The sequence below is a fragment of the Anticarsia gemmatalis genome, chromosome 7, assembly GCF_050436995.1.
Source record: "Anticarsia gemmatalis isolate Benzon Research Colony breed Stoneville strain chromosome 7, ilAntGemm2 primary, whole genome shotgun sequence".
Classification (NCBI taxonomy): Eukaryota; Metazoa; Arthropoda; class Insecta; order Lepidoptera; family Erebidae; genus Anticarsia; species Anticarsia gemmatalis.
In genome coordinates, this window is record NC_134751.1 from 6,019,794 (window position 1) to 6,037,627 (window position 17,834).

The 17,834-nt window shown below is 36.2% G+C and overlaps 1 protein-coding gene across 1 annotated transcript in view; it reads left to right on the forward strand.

The window, feature by feature from the left end:
• Positions 1-17: 17 nt before the first annotated feature.
• The window catches only part of LOC142974382 (uncharacterized), a 30,056-nt gene continuing 12,239 nt past the window's right edge, over positions 18-17,834 (forward strand). The window contains exons 1-3 of the mRNA XM_076116677.1: positions 18-710; positions 11,207-11,420; positions 15,770-16,519. Coding sequence (XP_075972792.1) covers positions 646-710; positions 11,207-11,420; positions 15,770-16,519 — 1,029 coding nt within the window. The 5' untranslated portion in view covers positions 18-645. The remainder of the gene's footprint in view (positions 711-11,206; positions 11,421-15,769; positions 16,520-17,834) is intronic.

Below are 17,834 nucleotides of genomic sequence, written 5' to 3' on the forward strand. Positions count from 1 at the left end.
GCTGGAACGCGATAAGCAAGCGTCAGTCAGTGACATGCAGACATGACAGAGTTTAGTTGATGTTTGGTCATTCATGGGCATATCCAAGGATTTTCTCATAAAGTTTTAGAGAAATAACAATTTCGATATAGATTTATTTATAGATAGAACTATATATTTGTAGTTTAATGCAGTTATATTTGCTACGGTGTACAAAAAAACTGTTACATTTGTGATGATTTATACGTAAAACTGTTACTGAGGTGTTGACTACATAACTTGTTCCAAAACATTTTTATCATTTGACGTGTTTCTTTATTTATATAATTGTGGACCGACGTGTGAACGGCATTATTCAAATGGTTTTAAAGAGTGTATTCGTTTAAGACTGTAATCATAATTAATGGTGTTGTTAAAACTTTAAACTTGCCAGTGTCAACATGAATGTTGTGTTGAGGATGTTCAGGACGAATTGTAGTTATTTTCTCATAGTGCTGTCGCACTTGCGGTGCAGTACTTGAATACTGTAAAGAGTGAGTTAGAGACTGGTGTGGAGGATGAGGGAACTGAGGTGAAGTGTAGGCAGGCACCGTGGAGCACCTGGTGGGAGGCGGTGGTGCGGGCGGCTTGCTGCCCGGCGCCTCGCCCGCCCAGCATCCGCCTAACATGCTGCAGCCCATGGAAGAAATGATTCTTCCACCTAAAAGACAGGCTGTTGTGGATCGCTTGAGGTGAGTTTGAAATATCAGAATTAATATATTTAGAATTTTAGAATATATAATTATCACTATTCATTATCTCTCTTAAATTAGTTATTATCATTTTGTTTGTAAGTGTATGAAGTGTGATCATTTGGCAAAAAGTATGCAGCTGTTTGCCTATTCTAATGGGAACTTGGGTAGCAGGTACCTGTATTTGTTAACAGTGGGAAACAGATAAATTATATTCAAATGATAAGTTGGTTGAATCCCATTTTAATGCTGTTACTCTTTGATATACTTATACTATACATACATAACATCACACTTAAATTCAATATTATCTTGAACTAGCTTTTGCCTGTGATTCCATCCATGCACAAGACCTTTTGAGGGTAAAAAATATCCTATGTAAAAATTCAGGTTTTTAGCTATCAGTGTATAAAATTCTGTCCAGTAGTTTTATAGTGAAAGAGTAACAAACATACATACATTCATACTTAGAAATTTTCACATTCTTAACATTAGTTGGATTTATAAAATAATTGTAACCGTAACTAGTTTTCCAATTAACTGTAGCATACTTTTGCATCTTCTTGCATGTAAGAAATAAATGGGATTGAAAGAAAAAACGAATAAATATTCTAATTCAAATCATTTATTGAGTTCAGAAAAGTGAGAACTGAACACAATGTCACAATAATATTAGTTTCCTTGTGCTACTTTTACATTAGGTACCATTATTTTGTTAAACATTGTTGATATTTCATGCAAACATTTTACTAATGATTAATAGCTTTAGCTAAAAGTAAAACCTCTTGGTTTTATGACAATTACTCCACCCGTTCTTGAAGTTGCCTGCTGTTAGAAAATCTATAAGCATGCAGAAGATTTTTCCGATCTGATAGTAAATTCCAGAATTTTAAATAAAAAATTTCAAAAAAATTATTGTACAAACATAACTAAGATAAGATTTACCTAAAATAATGTACCTATTGATAACAACTAACAAGGTATTGATTAATTGAAAGGTATTTATCCAAAGATGCTAGGCAAAAGAATAATCATTGTTAATCTCTCTTCTGGACCTAGAATTTATCTTAGAATTAGAGGGTCCTGTTACCATCCAAGTAAATGTAGAGAAAGTCCAATCCTTACGTAACTTTTTGAGGGATTCTTAAGCATACAATATATCTTCCGTAAGTTTCGTTGTGTTTATCTATAATTTAATTACTTTCCACCATGTGGAATTTAATGATGGATAAGTTTTCTATAATAATACACACTATACATGTACGTCTTGTTATCTAGCCTAGACTACTCATTCCTCACCTATTACAAAACAAAACTGACTTAATCTATTCCATGCTTCTTAGATAACAAACTAGTTGTATGTACATAATATAACTATTATACCTATTATTTTATCAATAATACATGTATATACCTACTTACAATATCACACATAATTAAGGTGTAATTTTAGTTTGTTATGTAAGAGCTCAAGACTTTCAAAATATTTGTTGTTCCGCATGTCTTTGAATCGTGTGTCGTAATTGTGAAGCTGGGCTTCCGAACTCATGCAGGTGCTCACGGGTGTTGATGCAAGACCACATTTGTAGTTAGCATAGGCGATCCCTTTGCTAACGGCGAGCCCATTGTCGTATACCTAACGTAAATTTAACATTATTATCATAAAATTCTCACTTTCCACAACTCAGGAATCGCTACCTCTCTCGATCTCTCAGATCAGAGATGCCACCAACTTCAAAATTGCAAAATTAAAATTCCTTCACAAAGTAGTAATTTGCAAATGTCCTAATAGGACAATCCTATACGAAACGAACTAGGGCTGTACTGTTTAGCTAACATTTTAAAGAAAAGAGAAGCGTAATTTTGGACAGCTTATGATATTGGTCCACCCATTGCAGGTCATAAGCTTTCTCCCGTTTGTGATTGTCCCTGTTCTGGTTCACTCGTGTCCTGATAGTACTGACGAAATCCACAGTAATTTTTCGATCCATATCCTGCCGTGGATCTTCAAACACGTCAACATAAGAAGCTTTGGACACCTGTACCCTGATTCGAAGTTCCTGTAGTCAGTCGACGTCTGTCCACTTTGAAATAACCTGAACCCCGTACATTAAATATTTTATGCGTAGACGATACACGTGCTAAAAAGTTTCAGGGTCAGTTCGTAAAAAATGTGAACGATCACGTTTTACAACGCCACCCTCCTTTGTTACCATGTACCCCTTTATGTAAAAGTACTAAGAAAATCCAACAAAAACACCCACCGAGCGACGATACGTTTTATTTTCCATTTTCATAATTCTTGTTTTCCTTGAAGGTGGGAAAGGGAGCAAGGGGATAAACCACCAGCATCTCGAGGTTAATGTTTTTGATCTTTCTTATCACGAGACACGCCTATTAGGCACATTTCCTTAGACCACCACTACCTACATTGCTTAGAATTTTGAAGTCGAAAAACCCAGTGACTCTTTGTCCGGCCCGAAAAATGGGATAGGAATTAAGTCAGTAACGATAATTAACCAATTAACTTACATTTCTACAATTAAAATCTCAAGAAATCTTTTCGCGCACTGGTAACTGGTTTGTTGTCAATCGATTGACTTGCATTTCTATCACAAAAGCTTCTGTTAAGATTCTTGGGATGCCCACATTTAGGTATTGTTTACATCACGAATCATTGGAAATTAGCCTCCATTAACCAATTTGAATCGTAAACCATTGACTTGTTTTAAAAAGCGGAAAGGTTTCCTGACAAACAAGAAAATCGCCTCCTTCATCAGACCACAAGTCAAACAGTCACCTGTAATGTAAAAAAATCCAAAGCATATATGCCCAACCCTTCTATTGCGCTTTGTTGGATGGAATTTATAGCACACAGACGTTTTTCGAGGGGATAATGTTCACCGGAGGGGTGACGGTGCCGGTATCACTTAGTAACTGTTTCGTTGTAGTTGAATACTTATTTACACTTTGACTGAAGATAAAATGTTAATACGCTTACCTATCATAATAATACGTAACAATAATAGTGTTATCTAATCGTAAACACAAAAATGCCGATGCCGATTGTTGGCAAAACCTATAGTTTAATATATTTTATTGTCTTCTGTTATTGTATTGATTGATAGCAAATGAAAAACCTATGCAGCTACACGCGTATATATTTTGTAACATTTTTCGTTCCTCTATTAGAGAAAGGGGAGCTAAAATGAAATGGAAAAGATTCGCGTCTGCTTTATTTTAAGACAACATTCGTAAAATCTGTTTTATTTATCTACGTATAAATACCTAGGTATTGCTTAAATACAAAATACCTAAGATATTCTTAGATACCTAGGTATATTACAAAACCATTGTCTGATAAAAATAGTACAAAAAACTGTAAAAAAATAGCGGTATTTAACATACCTAATTAAAATACTTCAATTGTTAGGTTACTTTTTTCTAGGAATAATTTATTTATACAAAATCTTTATACCAATATAATTTTAAAAAATAATACTTAATTATACCTGACGCCGGAAAAATCGCCTCCAAGTTATGAACTTTTTACATAATAGGTATGATTAAGTAATTGTAACTATTCTCCTCATGGACAACCGTGTTTCATCTGTTTGTGCTGAGCAATTAGTTTTGTATAATCCCAAATCATCATAGATCAGCTCATACGACAAAGTTACTGTAGAATCAGATATCAACTTTCTAGTCATGCACGATATGGTGTTGTTGATAAACTAAGCAATAACGTCAGTCAATTCAAAGCCACACTTGTGTGTATGCGATAAAACTAGACTAAGGAATTCTACAGTAGAGCGGCGGGTAGTGCAGCGCTTTACTAGTATTGTGTATAAGTTTATATGTTCGAAGAGGTTAGTGCATCGTGGTTTGCACTCAGTGAAATTATGTCGGGGTCTCGGTGTGTGTCTAACGGTACTGGATAGCCAGTTGGCGGTGCATAAACGCTGTACCGTGTTTTATTTACATTGCAGCCAACTTGTAACTTGATACATCGATGCATACTAACATTATTTAGAAACTGTTACAGTTTTTCTTAAACAACCTTACAGAAGATAGAAAAAAGTTATTTAAGAGGTTCAATATCTTTAAAACATTCTAGATGGATATTGAAAATTAATATCAGACTTGATTCACGCATATTGACTTTAGTAAGTTTAACCGGTGAGAGATCTCCTAATAGAAAACTTACGAAATACACCCATCGAAAAATACATTTTTATTTATTTAATTCTATCATCTACAGCCTAAATTCTCCACAGTCGTGTGTACCTATTTTCCCTGGCGTATGGAACCCCGACAGCCTAACCCCGCAAGGCACACGTATACCGAAACGTATCACCCACAGAATATCTCTATAGATAACTGCTGTGAACTACGACGGCAGTCCAACAAACGATGAATAACACCATCAATGAAAATAATACCATCAACAAGAAATCGTGTAAGATCTTAATTAAAGAAGATATTTACTTACTTTGATCGTAAAAATAATTTGCTTCGAAAATTACTAATTATCGTCACTTTTATTATTTGCCGTCTTTGCCCTTTTCTTAGTGATCAGTTACGTCATGAAGGAGACAAATAAACTTAAAGATTTTGCTACAAGTGTCCTAAAGATTTTTCATATTCTATAAGCATTATCTTGTTTCGCTATCTAGTAAAAATTCTTATACTTTCACACTTACTCATTCGTGAAAAGGAGAGTTACAACGACCGCGACAGAAATGGTAAAACAAAGTTTGTTACGTAGATTTTGTATCACTTTAGAGCGATGCATCCATACGATAGATATGTATTGTTTTTAAGACAACCACGGTAAATACTTCTCTATAATATAATCATAGAATATGCAAACAATGTAGAAGTATGTACATTATTTTACTCGATACAATAGTAGCCAGTGCATTGCGCTGGTTGTTTTGGTCCCGATCGATATTGGCACCGAGGCTCGGCGAGGGATCATCCCCCGTGTTAATGGGATCATTTGTAGGGATACACCCTGATCGTCGAGACGGCCTCCTAAACACTCCATAAGGATACGCTATTGATGTAATGTACTGTACATGTCTGGAAGCTTCATATAGTACACTATATTTCCTTCTTAATAATTTTCGCAGATTGTTCCGAAAGACTTATATAACAACATAATTACCAGTTTATACATGACGTATTATGTTGATGAATTCGTTAATTGATTTCATCGCTGACATCGATACTTTTTGGACATTAATTTAATGCTGTAAGTTCAGTACAATATCACAAGTGACGTTTGTTTGTTGTCTCCTTAAGAAAATGAAATGCAATCAAATAACTAGAACGCTATTGACACAATTGACTAGACATTACATGCGATTAGCAATCGTCTTACCTTTCGAAATTCATCAGTCTACATTTATTTTTTGGGGACTTCGTAACGCGGTCTCAGGAATTCTTCGTAACATATTTAAGAAACAGATATAAAATTCTCAGTTTCGGCTATTTCATTAAAGTTAAATAAATAATAATTCATTATAGTTATGTAATTCTAAAATAATTAACCAGTTCTCGTCTCAGGTATTATCGACACTTATTGTAGAGTAAGAAACAATCCTTGTTCCTTAGTGTGCGCTTTCCATTATCAACGGAACAGCTAACCAAAGTCTGGAACAATCTGTGATATATTATCAATTCTCAGCTAATCGTATAGATTTTACGGAATACGGTGTATTTCCATACATTTTTATAATGTGGCTGTGTTGGCCGAGTTAGCTATCATTGAAATGCATTCAGGACACCCATAGACGTTAGGTATGTATGCAAAATTCTTGATCGGTTCGTTACTGTATAGACTACGAATACTAGCCTGACTCTGATTTTATTTTTGTCAGTGGTGATAATTATTTTATAGAGATCCGTGTCTTGGTTAATTTATTTTCGATACCTAAATATTTCCATAGCCATGTACTAACTACTTAAAATCAGTTAATTATTGAACGAGTCATATTGAAATGACAGAAGTCTACCCACTAGGGCAATATAGTCATGTAGAGGACAAGTAAATAATCAAGTTTCACCTTTGCTGATAATTGCGCTATAGGTTACTTAGAAAAGCCGCTGACTATCTCTTAATTCGTTTTCTTCTGCGAGTATTGGAATGCTCTTCGCCAGAAATGGTTAGTTAAGGCAATTTATCAATTTTTTTAAAATAAATAGTTTACCATACATAATCCACATTATATTAAGTACCTAATTAAACATGATAAGACACTATTAAATACTTGAAAATACAGTTTTTGACTATACTGGTTAATCTACTACACACAACTAACACTATTTACAAATATTTTCTGTCAACATAGATTGAGAAGTGCTAATACCGCTAATAAACCACGAAGTTAACTTAGTTATGAAATCGGTCAATATTTGTGTATTTGTCGTGAAGAAAGATAGTTTCCATAGTGTGTCTGTTTGGTGGGGATTTTGGGTGGGATAGAGCAATGTCAGTGACATAGTATGACACACAATCGGGACTTATCGAAGGCGTTGTTTGCGTAGCGCGACAGCCGTGGCGGACGGCGGCTGGTCAATGAACTAAACAAAAACACCTACAAGTTTACACTGTACTGCGGCGTGTGCGACATTGCGCTAGGGACGCCCGGCCCCAGATGCTTACCATTCATGTGAATTTATAATCACATACATGTTTCAAATTCCACCTATGACCAACCAACACAACTATGACATCTAAGTAGATATTTTAGAATATCATTTTAAACATCGTAAGTGGATTTTGTTTTAGCCGTCAAATGTGTCTTAGGAAAAGAAGACCTCTTTTAAAGATAAGATACCTGTAATAGTATTTTTGGTCAACCCTAAAGGCGACACTGTATGGCGCTTCTTTACAGCCTAACCTAAGTATAACCCAAAGTTTGTCAGGTGCCGATAATAGCAGTGGATCAGTCGCTAACTACAAACCTGTTTCACACTCGATAAGGACAGATGTTTGTCGGCTAAAATCATCACGACAATTACGTGCTAAACATATACGTAAATATCGTTTTTATTAAAATCGATATATATTCGTGAAAGTAGAGGAGCTGTTCAGTTGTTTTCACTTGGCGATACGGTTGACTTTCAAGTTCTCTGTAACCACTCGTTACGTAGACTCCTCGCGGTCGTGATTGGTTATTCCTATTCTTCCTGCTTGTTACAGCACTACTTATAATTTGAATTATTTCACAGCGAGATGCAGCATAATGTAGAGTAGCTAGAGGCGGTTGGGGCATATGTAATAATCAGAACCCGCTAACATAGTAACTTAACGCTGAGAGTTTCTTCGTCATTAATTTGTTTAGATTAGTCATTGTAAACTATTGACCTGATTATAAAACATCTGGCACAAGTATGTAATCCAGGAATATTCAAGTGACTGGAGACGTGTAGGAGAGAGGAGTAAACAGCATGACTCTGCTTCTATATCTGGGTCTTATATTGATACCGCGAACTGCTATTAGTGGTGAAACCAACGCTTCTTGAGTCTGTACTGTATAATGTTCTGTTAGACTGTAACGGGGCAGGCGTATTATGTGATTTCGAACTCCCCTCTTCATGCTATATTTATCGTATCGAAGGCGTTACATTAATTGGAATAAAATATGTCCTTCTTGAATAGGTAGTACAAATAAAAAATTAACATTCTGATCGAAAATGCTAATTGTTTGATTAACAGAATATTCTTAATTAAATTGAATATTTTTAGGGCTTGTATAGATCTACGGTATACATAGTATATGTATATAGTGCTTTAGGATAACAGTAGTAATATAGCATCCTGTGTAGTTTCTCGTTGTCCAAACCCCTTGTATAATCAACATAACTCGTTCATAATCAACTCTCCCATCTCTGCGTCTGTATAATAATATAATGATATCAATAACACACGTTCTTTTGTGAAGTGTCGGTTAATGTTGGCATTTCGATAGGTATCTACTATCTAGCCAGTGCGCTTGAATATTCATGAATGTGTTATAATTCCGTCAACATCTAAGTGGCTTAGCTATTTACTTTATCTGTGACGTATTAATGACACTCGACAATTTAACGTTACAGTACATACGTAAGAAAATCATTATCGTTGTTTTATAGCATAGTTAACTGTTCTCACTGTATTTTAATATAACGTAAACTGTCGATATTTCGAGTACGCAGGTAAATGAGCATTTTGAGCAATCGTATTTGATATTGAACAGGGAATTCCAGGACATCTTATTGTTGTTGATTCTGAGTCAGTATTCGTATGACTAAATAAATGACTCAGGATCAATATTATTATGTACAATTGTCAGACTTCGTTCTTAGAAAGTGACATTCAGGATTCGCAGTATTTGGCTAGGTAGAATCATGTCAATAACAAGTGTATGACCAGATTTATATTATGAATCCTTTTTTTGTTTGTAAACGGAATTGCTTGCGAAGATTTAGAATATAAAGGTGTTCTGCATTGGCTAAGTTCTAATTAACCTTTAGACCTCCATACAGGCCGAAAAAAATCAAGAGACTTGTGCTTCCTTCCGAGTTACATTAATTTCACACTAAATTTTTTTACTAAAAGTAATTTCGACCAACAATTTCCAGTATGCATACCATAACACCGACGAACTACAAATTAAGGGAAAGTGAATGTGCCTTCGCACTGTGATGCAGTGCTATTTCGTATGTGATACGAGTGATACTCGGTACTCGCACACGTAACGCCTAGTGATGTTTCAAACGTGAACGTAGCCACAGTATAACTGATATCGAAACGTAGTGACGTACGCCACTAATACTTACTGCTTATATAATAACAACTTGCATCGATACGTTACGTAACTGTATACATACTATGTTATTATGCTTACTAATCTCACTCTTGTTTGAATCGTTAAGTATTTCAATCCAATTTAATTGATGCCGCTGCTTGAGATCTTCATATAGCTTGTTTATTATGTACGAGGTATAATAATTTATTCACGGTTCTAAGAAAAGCGGAGGAAGGTTTTCCGTATTCAAGTGTCAGAGATTTCCAAGGATGTGTCGAATAACATCTAGATCTATAAGATTTTATGTACCTAGTCTATAGTTCATACAAGACAACAATCTTAAAAAAAGAAAAAGTGTTGTCTGCATTACGTTCTTGACAAATGTAATACGTAATTGAGTGGAATGTACGTGAAATTGAATTTAAAAATCAATAAATAAACGATCAATCAAGTTAATTTAAAAGAAATAAAAAATCAAAAGGCAATTTAAATGGCTCAGATGTTAAAGGAAATATCGTAGACATTTATTTCCCGTCTGATTTAGTCATACCTACATAGGTTATACGTTTTTGAGTAGGTCGTTTTTTTGCAGGGGTATCATTCCATTCGGTAAACATTTTCCGGTGGAAAAGTCAAGATAGGTCTCTCAAATGATTGCTAAAAATCAGCAACCAATATTTTCCTAATATTGATATGTTACTACAATCATGCAGAAAAGAAAAAAAAATATTGATGATTAGAACAGCGGCAGCGCTCTTAGTAGACTGGCTTCCTTACATACAATAACACTCTCAGTCTGTGGGATGGGAGTTCTAATATACACCTCTGCGTAATCCTTCAGGGAAATAAGAAAGAGTTTATACTGTTACGTTACTATAATACTATAATATGCAAGTGAGGGAGTAAAGACGTGATTTATTTTATACGCAACATCTATATGTATTGTTAGCAATCGAATTCTATTGGCATGCATGCAAATTATTTTAATATAATATGAGCATGTATTTGAAAATAATATCGTAAGCGGGGTCGACAGTGACCTTGAGCATTTCATCGCCAGTGAATAATGCTGATGAATAAATGAAAAGCTTGTAATGATTTTTTTTATAATGCCGACAGACTGTCCGCATTAACATTTGCTCAAGGTGACCGCGCTCGGGAGTTGCGGCTGACTGAGCATCGGTTGAAATATTGTTGTTTGTTACGTACACCTAGTGTGTAGGTACCACTTGTTTTTGTACACCATTCATGTATGTATTTGTTGTTATTATTTTGCATATAACATTCTTATTGTGTAAATAAAATTAATCGACACTGACCGAAATAAAGTCAATGGCAATTATATGCAATGATACCTGCAGCACGAAAACATATTTTGTACACTGTATGGCCCTCATCAGTGAACTTAGTCCTTGCCGAGTATAGTATCGATTGACTTCCTCTTTTGCATGATAAGAGCTCTAAAGGTTTGGAGCCAGCGTCGATTCAGGAAATCGGTCATTATCATGATAAAATTCTCCAGACTTTATAATGTCGAAGAGTTAGGTCACTAATCCTGGTTATTTTACCAAAAGTATTTATATTAGAATATGTTACTTTATCTTGGGATTTTTCTAAGATGGACGTGTAGCCGAAATTTACTCTATTATCTCCTATAGAATGATAGATATTAGTTACAAAATCTACTCTTTGTTACAGACGAAGGATAGAAACGTATCGGCGACGGCAATCAGAATGTGTGCCAAGATTCGACCAGTCGTTCAGTGGCGCATGCGAGCAGCAGAACCTGGAGACGACTGCTCTGCAGAAACGTTTCATCGAAGGGAAGGCGAAACGGCAGGCCAAGAAGAATGAACGCAAGCCCGACCTGCCGGCCATCAGTGGCAATCTGCACAGTAGCGTCGTACATGTGGTAAGTTTACTAATAAGCTAGAAGTTTTTGGTTTATCTATAAAGAACAGATTTAATTTCAAGAATGTCGGTTCAGTGTTTAAGCTCATTGACGTCAAAGACTGTTACTTTTCGATGTAAAATTCTAGAAAGGATATTCGGTATTTAGAATTTTGTGTAATTCTGATACTGTGTCACATCATTGCATATTAATCAAGATGTTATAGTTAAACAGAACCGACTCGATTTCTCCATATCCTAATCTGTGATAAATTGAGAATTTTGTCATTGAGACTTTTTACATAGAGATTTTTATTTAATTCATTTCACAGTGGTATGTTCCCTTTAGCACCGCGACTTAGTTTTCTAGCATACATCAGTGTCAAAAAAAAAACAAAATTAAATCAGTTAAGTGGATGATTTATGAAGTAACACATCAAAACTTAATCTAATATTGTTATGATGATGGATAATATCAAATGCGCATATTTACGACATAGTTCCGCTAAAGAAATCGTTCTACAAACTATAAAACAGTCAACAGTCCAACGGCATATATATATACAAACCACTGCATATAAAAAGCAGTTTTGATTATCATCAAATAGAATGGCGTATTAAACGATTCTCTATGATACCATAAATAATGCGAAACCTAATAAGTGACAAGCTTTGGAACAATGTGGTCAAAAACAAGAAATTCAACTTTGGAACCGGTTACACGCACGTGTTGGGCCTATGTTCCTCTATGTTCACTTGAACTTACCGTTATTTGCCACCATCTATTTGGCCACAATCGTATGGAAAATTATATGCTTACAGTATCATAAGTATTCCACGATGTACGCACTTGTTTTTGCAACTTCCTGGGTCACTAGCGTTGAGTACAATTTCTTAGCTCATTCGTTGCACTCTTATTTACTTCACAACTTTGTGTAACATAAAATTACTTCCTTGTCTGGTTTGCTGATCACGCATTTGTATAATAATATTTTAACGCGTGTATGTGCTATTTTCCAATATTGTATTATTTTAGTTGTAATTCTTTAGGATTATTATAGCATGTTCAGCAGATTCGTGACTGCAGAAATAGTCAATGTGGCATCTTGTGGCACAGAATTGGGGCATTATCATCTTGTCTCGTGTAATTCAATCAATGAAACTTGTTCTTTAAGATTATAATATTGTTATTAAAGTTACTTAGTGCCCTCAATAATGCTGCCTTCTATACGCAAAAGTATGATTCAAATTGTTGCGAACTTTACATTTTAGTTCCCTGAGTAATATGTAGTGGTTTTGTTGGATGTTATTGTTACCTTGAAGAATGTGAATAATATTGCCATGAAGTCATATATTATGAATATCTTTTGTTTCAATAACGATTTCTAGAGTCTAGTTTCAAATGGTTGTCGGCAACGGAGAGTAGCATTCAGTAGGTCGAGATGGGGAGATAATTAGTAGCAGCACGTGCTGTATAAGCGCCGCCTCGCCACACCGGATGTTGCCCGACGTCAATTGACTTGACCCTCTGCCATCGCATCCCGTGCCTCCGAGCGCTACACTTTACTCAGCACGCGACATCCAAATAACTATTACTATTACATTAAACTAAATGTTCCAATCAATTAGAACCTACATTCACTTACTATACTTTTAAATCGATTTTTAAAAATGGCCTTCGTCACACTAAAAACTAGGAAAAAGATACTGCGGCGTTGAATCTTCTGGTGTGGGAATAAATAAATCGGTTAACTTACGTCTCGCAGTCGGTATTTGTCGGCAAGAGAGTGCTTCCTAGTAGTGAGCTAACGGCTACGAATTTTACCTGCGCTAGATCATGTACGTGTGTAGGTACGGTAGGGCGGTCTGTGGTTGTGCAAACTGCGCGAGTTTCACAACAAACGCCTCGCATTGTCTCGCGCCGCTCACCGCGACGACCTCCGAGCGCCTGCGCTGTTTTCTGACACATTTTATTAAGTAACTACATCTTACGTACTTACTGCTTTGCGTTGATGTTTCAAATCAACAGTAGTTTCGTTGTAGCAGCTGGATACTTGAGGTAAAATATAATAGTCAACTCAGCACTTCGGGATTACCATTTCATGATTTTATGAGTCACTGTCGCGTATGACAATGGTCACGTCAATATTAATAACAGTTTATGACGAATGAAGCTACATACCTATACTTAGCTAACTATGTAATATGATCATTAAGTAAATGTCGTCTAACATTGAAGTATGCTGCTATCAACCTGTTATGATTAAATTTACTTTAGTTTTAATCAGTTTTCCTTAAATAATGTGCCTGTGGTAAATCCAGAAGCATTATCACAGGTATAGGTTTCAGGATAAGGTAAACCAATCTTAGCAATATCCGACAAAATTAATTTCGTTAATAACGATTTTATTGAAGTAGGTACATAACATTCCAAATTCAATTAAATGTTCATTAGCGGTACGAAGCATTGAAAAATTGTCTCCAATCTACAAAATGTGTTGTTGAAAAAGATACAAAATTAAATGCTATTTAATGGTTGAATGTTTAGAATGCACTTTGCACATGCAGCCGTCAGCATAATCTCAACGAGATTACAGTGAGTACAAGTTGGCGCCGCTGCTGATGGCTACTGTTATGCTCCCACACTCGGTTACGTTATAATTCATCAATAATCAATATTTACATACATGGGCTGTATGGCTTGTATGCCGTTATCGTGCGCATACAATTACAACACTTGGTTGCGTGATCTCCAGCCGCTTGCACTAATTACTAAAGAAATTCTAAGCGACAATGGTCAAGTGTTATCTGTTAATTGGGCAACACATGAGTTAATAGCATGTATGCAGCAGTATCTATTGTTATTTAACGGAAAACATCTTTATTTGGCAAACTGTTATCGTATGAAATTGTTACCTATGAGGTATACACGAGTCTTAAGCCGGAACTAGTCGTAATAATTATGCAGTTGATACGAAAGGCTATGAACATTTTGAGGCGAGCCTGGGAAAATAAGCGTATAATAGTCGGAATATTGAAATAATCGCCGGCCAGGGAAGGATGTATGATATTATTGCAAACACATATAATTTGCTATCGTATAGTAGACACGTGATGTCCGCGCACTTGATTAAACCATTTACCTACCAAGGTCTGTCGTTCACACTTATTGTTTGTTATCAGGTACTCATGCTATTCTGTTTACATTTTTGTGTTCCACACTCACTCTGACTCACACTTCTCGTAGCGGTAAAGAAAGTGACTAAAGATTACATCACTATTACAATATTAAAATGTCCGATTATTCTAATTACTCAGTACGAAAGTCACTTCGCAAGTACATAGTTTCTAATGCAGCATTATGACATAAAATACAATTAAATGACCTTGAATATTGCAAAACCCAGGCGGCCCCTTCAAGTTTTATAGGAAGACTGTCATACAGTACACCTATCAGTAACTTAGAAATAAGATAAGATTATTTCTGACTTAGGAGAATGGAATTAAAACAATAGACTCGACTGGAATCTGCAGTTGAGCTGTGCGATATTAATTGACAATTGGCGTACCTATATTCATATAATGAGATTTCGTTTTCATCTTACTTCAATTATCACCATTTACGTAGCTATCTCTTAATACATTTGTGTAGAACTCTCTGCTCATTTACAACTACTACTCACCTACTTTTGATCAATTTAGTCAGTTTTGAGTTCCTCTGTTGTCGTTCCTTGTCAATTATTTTCTTACAGTATTTTAACAAAATACGCTTGATGATTTTGTACTTCGGAATGATAACCCTTTGGAAAAATCTCACCAAATATCGTATCGCTGCATGGTCGTCCCATGATTTTTTAACATATACATAGGTACTTTTATTTCTCTTACGGGTCTTGGAATCAATGAAGTACTGAATGGCTAGACTAAGCGACAAAAACTAATAACTTAAGTACACTTTATTAAGTGTAATAAGCATTTAGGTTTTAGGGCTTTTGCTCGTAGTCCGTGATGTAATAGATTCCCAGTAATCGTTTATTAAAACATTTCGACATTTACTCTGTGCGTCTGTTAGTCTTTCTTTAAAACTGTTGAATCTAGAATATTCGACCAATAATGCGAGCAAAAGCTAAAAATATTATATTATAAATGTGTATTGTGTACCCTTCCATAATTAGCTTATTAATATACTTACATACAACAATATATTCAGATAAGAAAAGTGTAAAAATAATTTTAAGGAAGTCTTATCACTACGAGATTGGATTGTTATAGAATTTTATCATTCAGATTTCATTATAATATATTTATATTTTATGTTCGTTATTAGGCTAGAACGAGAACATCGATATAAAACATTTCATTTTGTTACAGCAACAAAAGTTTGGATGCGGTGATTACGAGCCACCAGCGAAACTACAATGCAGCGCTGGTGCTGGCGGAGGCGCTGTTGGGGGCGAAGCGCTGACCAAATTTTCTGTAGAAATAGTTCAACAGTTGGAATTCACCACATCGGCGGCTGACTCCCAACCACAGCAAATTTCTACCAACGTGACGGTAAAGGCACTCGCAAATGCCGTAAAGACGTCTAGTTCACCGCCCCTACCGCAAGCGCCGCCGCGTGTGCCAACGCCCCTTGATTGTGAGCGCGAATGTAAAGCAGAATGCAAATCTGAAGTCGCCGATGACGATTTCGTGGGACTCGATGAATGCGCAGCGGCGCTAGAACGTGACGCAGCCTCCGCCTTCCCAGGACTAGCCGATTTAATCGGTGAGGAAGATGGGGACGACGCATTCGAGGACCTTATTACGGAGATATCCGAGTACCCAGAGTTCATGAAGGACTTTGATATTGATGGCGGAAAACTTAATGGTGGTGTCCTCGGCCTGGAACCTCCTGAAGGTGAGCCAGCGCCGAGGCCGTACGCCGGTGGTGAGATGTCACCGGCGGCACAGACCCTGAAGCATATGGCGGAGCAGCACCAGCAGGCTGCAGGCGGGGACTGGGCGCGCTACCGCGGCTACGGCGGGTACCGGCCGCGGCCCGCGCCGCCCACCATCGACCACCTGCACATGTCGCAGCAGCAGCAGCTACACCTCACGCAGCCACACCATAACCTCCAGGTTAGTGCCTATCTATTCATTCGGGTTTTATTAAATGTTCATGTAAAATGTAGAGCCACTGGTATACAATATTATTTTAGCTTTCTATTAACTATTCAAGCCGCTCTACATTTCGATATAACACTTACTTGTCGCATTATTTAACTTGAACTTGTTTTTCTTTGATATAACGTATTCGAGAATCGAACCTGCATCTACAACGCTGCGGCAACACGGTTAGCAAGAAGCATAGATCTACGATAACATACATAGAGCAAATTCTTTAACAATAACCTTACAGAGATTCCAAGAATCTTCTAGTTATAATTCAATTGATACAGTAATGAATAATACTGAAAATTATACGGCAGAATAATATATTTCAGTCTACTACCAAACTTTCAAAGAACAAGTAGCAACCGTTCCCGCTTTTATAATAAAGCGCTTTTATTGAATGTTGTCGTTACGATTGAGTTAGTTCATTAAAAAAGTACAATATTCTCATTTCCTTGTTACATCATAAAAAGACTGAATTGCGTTTAGTAATTATTGGAAGACCTTTTTGTTGAGCAATTCGTGACGTGAAAAGACATAAAAAACATGGAGTCTGGTGTAGTATCGACCGGGGAGAGCGTGCGCGCGCTGCTCGTCGCGTCGACGCTCCTACCACGGATACTTCGAGCCGAGTAGCGAGTGTGACGTCTATGCTCACTATGCTCATGTTGTATTACTTGTTGTATAACAACTAACAACTAGATAGAGAGAGAAATACCAGTTCATTTAAAGGGAACGGATATTTTCACTTGTTTCGTTTGATCGTCTCGCATAAAAACTTCCATAAAACTACTACATATTAGCTTGAAAATCGCTTCTTAAGACTGTCGCGCGGCTAAAACAATTTACAAGTTTTTAGGACAAAACTTATTAAAGCCAAGGCGCTTGAGACTATTGTGTATAGTTAATTACGTGCTGTATAAGTTTTATTAAACACGTGCGTGTGTTGCGAATAAGCAGATGTATCGAAAGCCACATGTTTTACTTTAAGGCCGTGCCATTGTAAACAAGGTTCGACACAATGTACCTACATTAGCATGGTGTCTTGCAACAATACGTTCATTACCCACTCACTTACATAATAATGTTAATGTGATTAAATTATATTGATCAATCACTTTAACGGTACGATACTAGCCCTTTAATAAGATAGTCTTTGTTTAGCTCATGGAGCACACAATAGAATTGTAGTAGTCAGCTTGCTGTAGTAAACAATTACAACATAAATGAGTGGGTACTGGTTTACTGATCCTCGGTAGCAAGATAGATAAATATTGTGCCA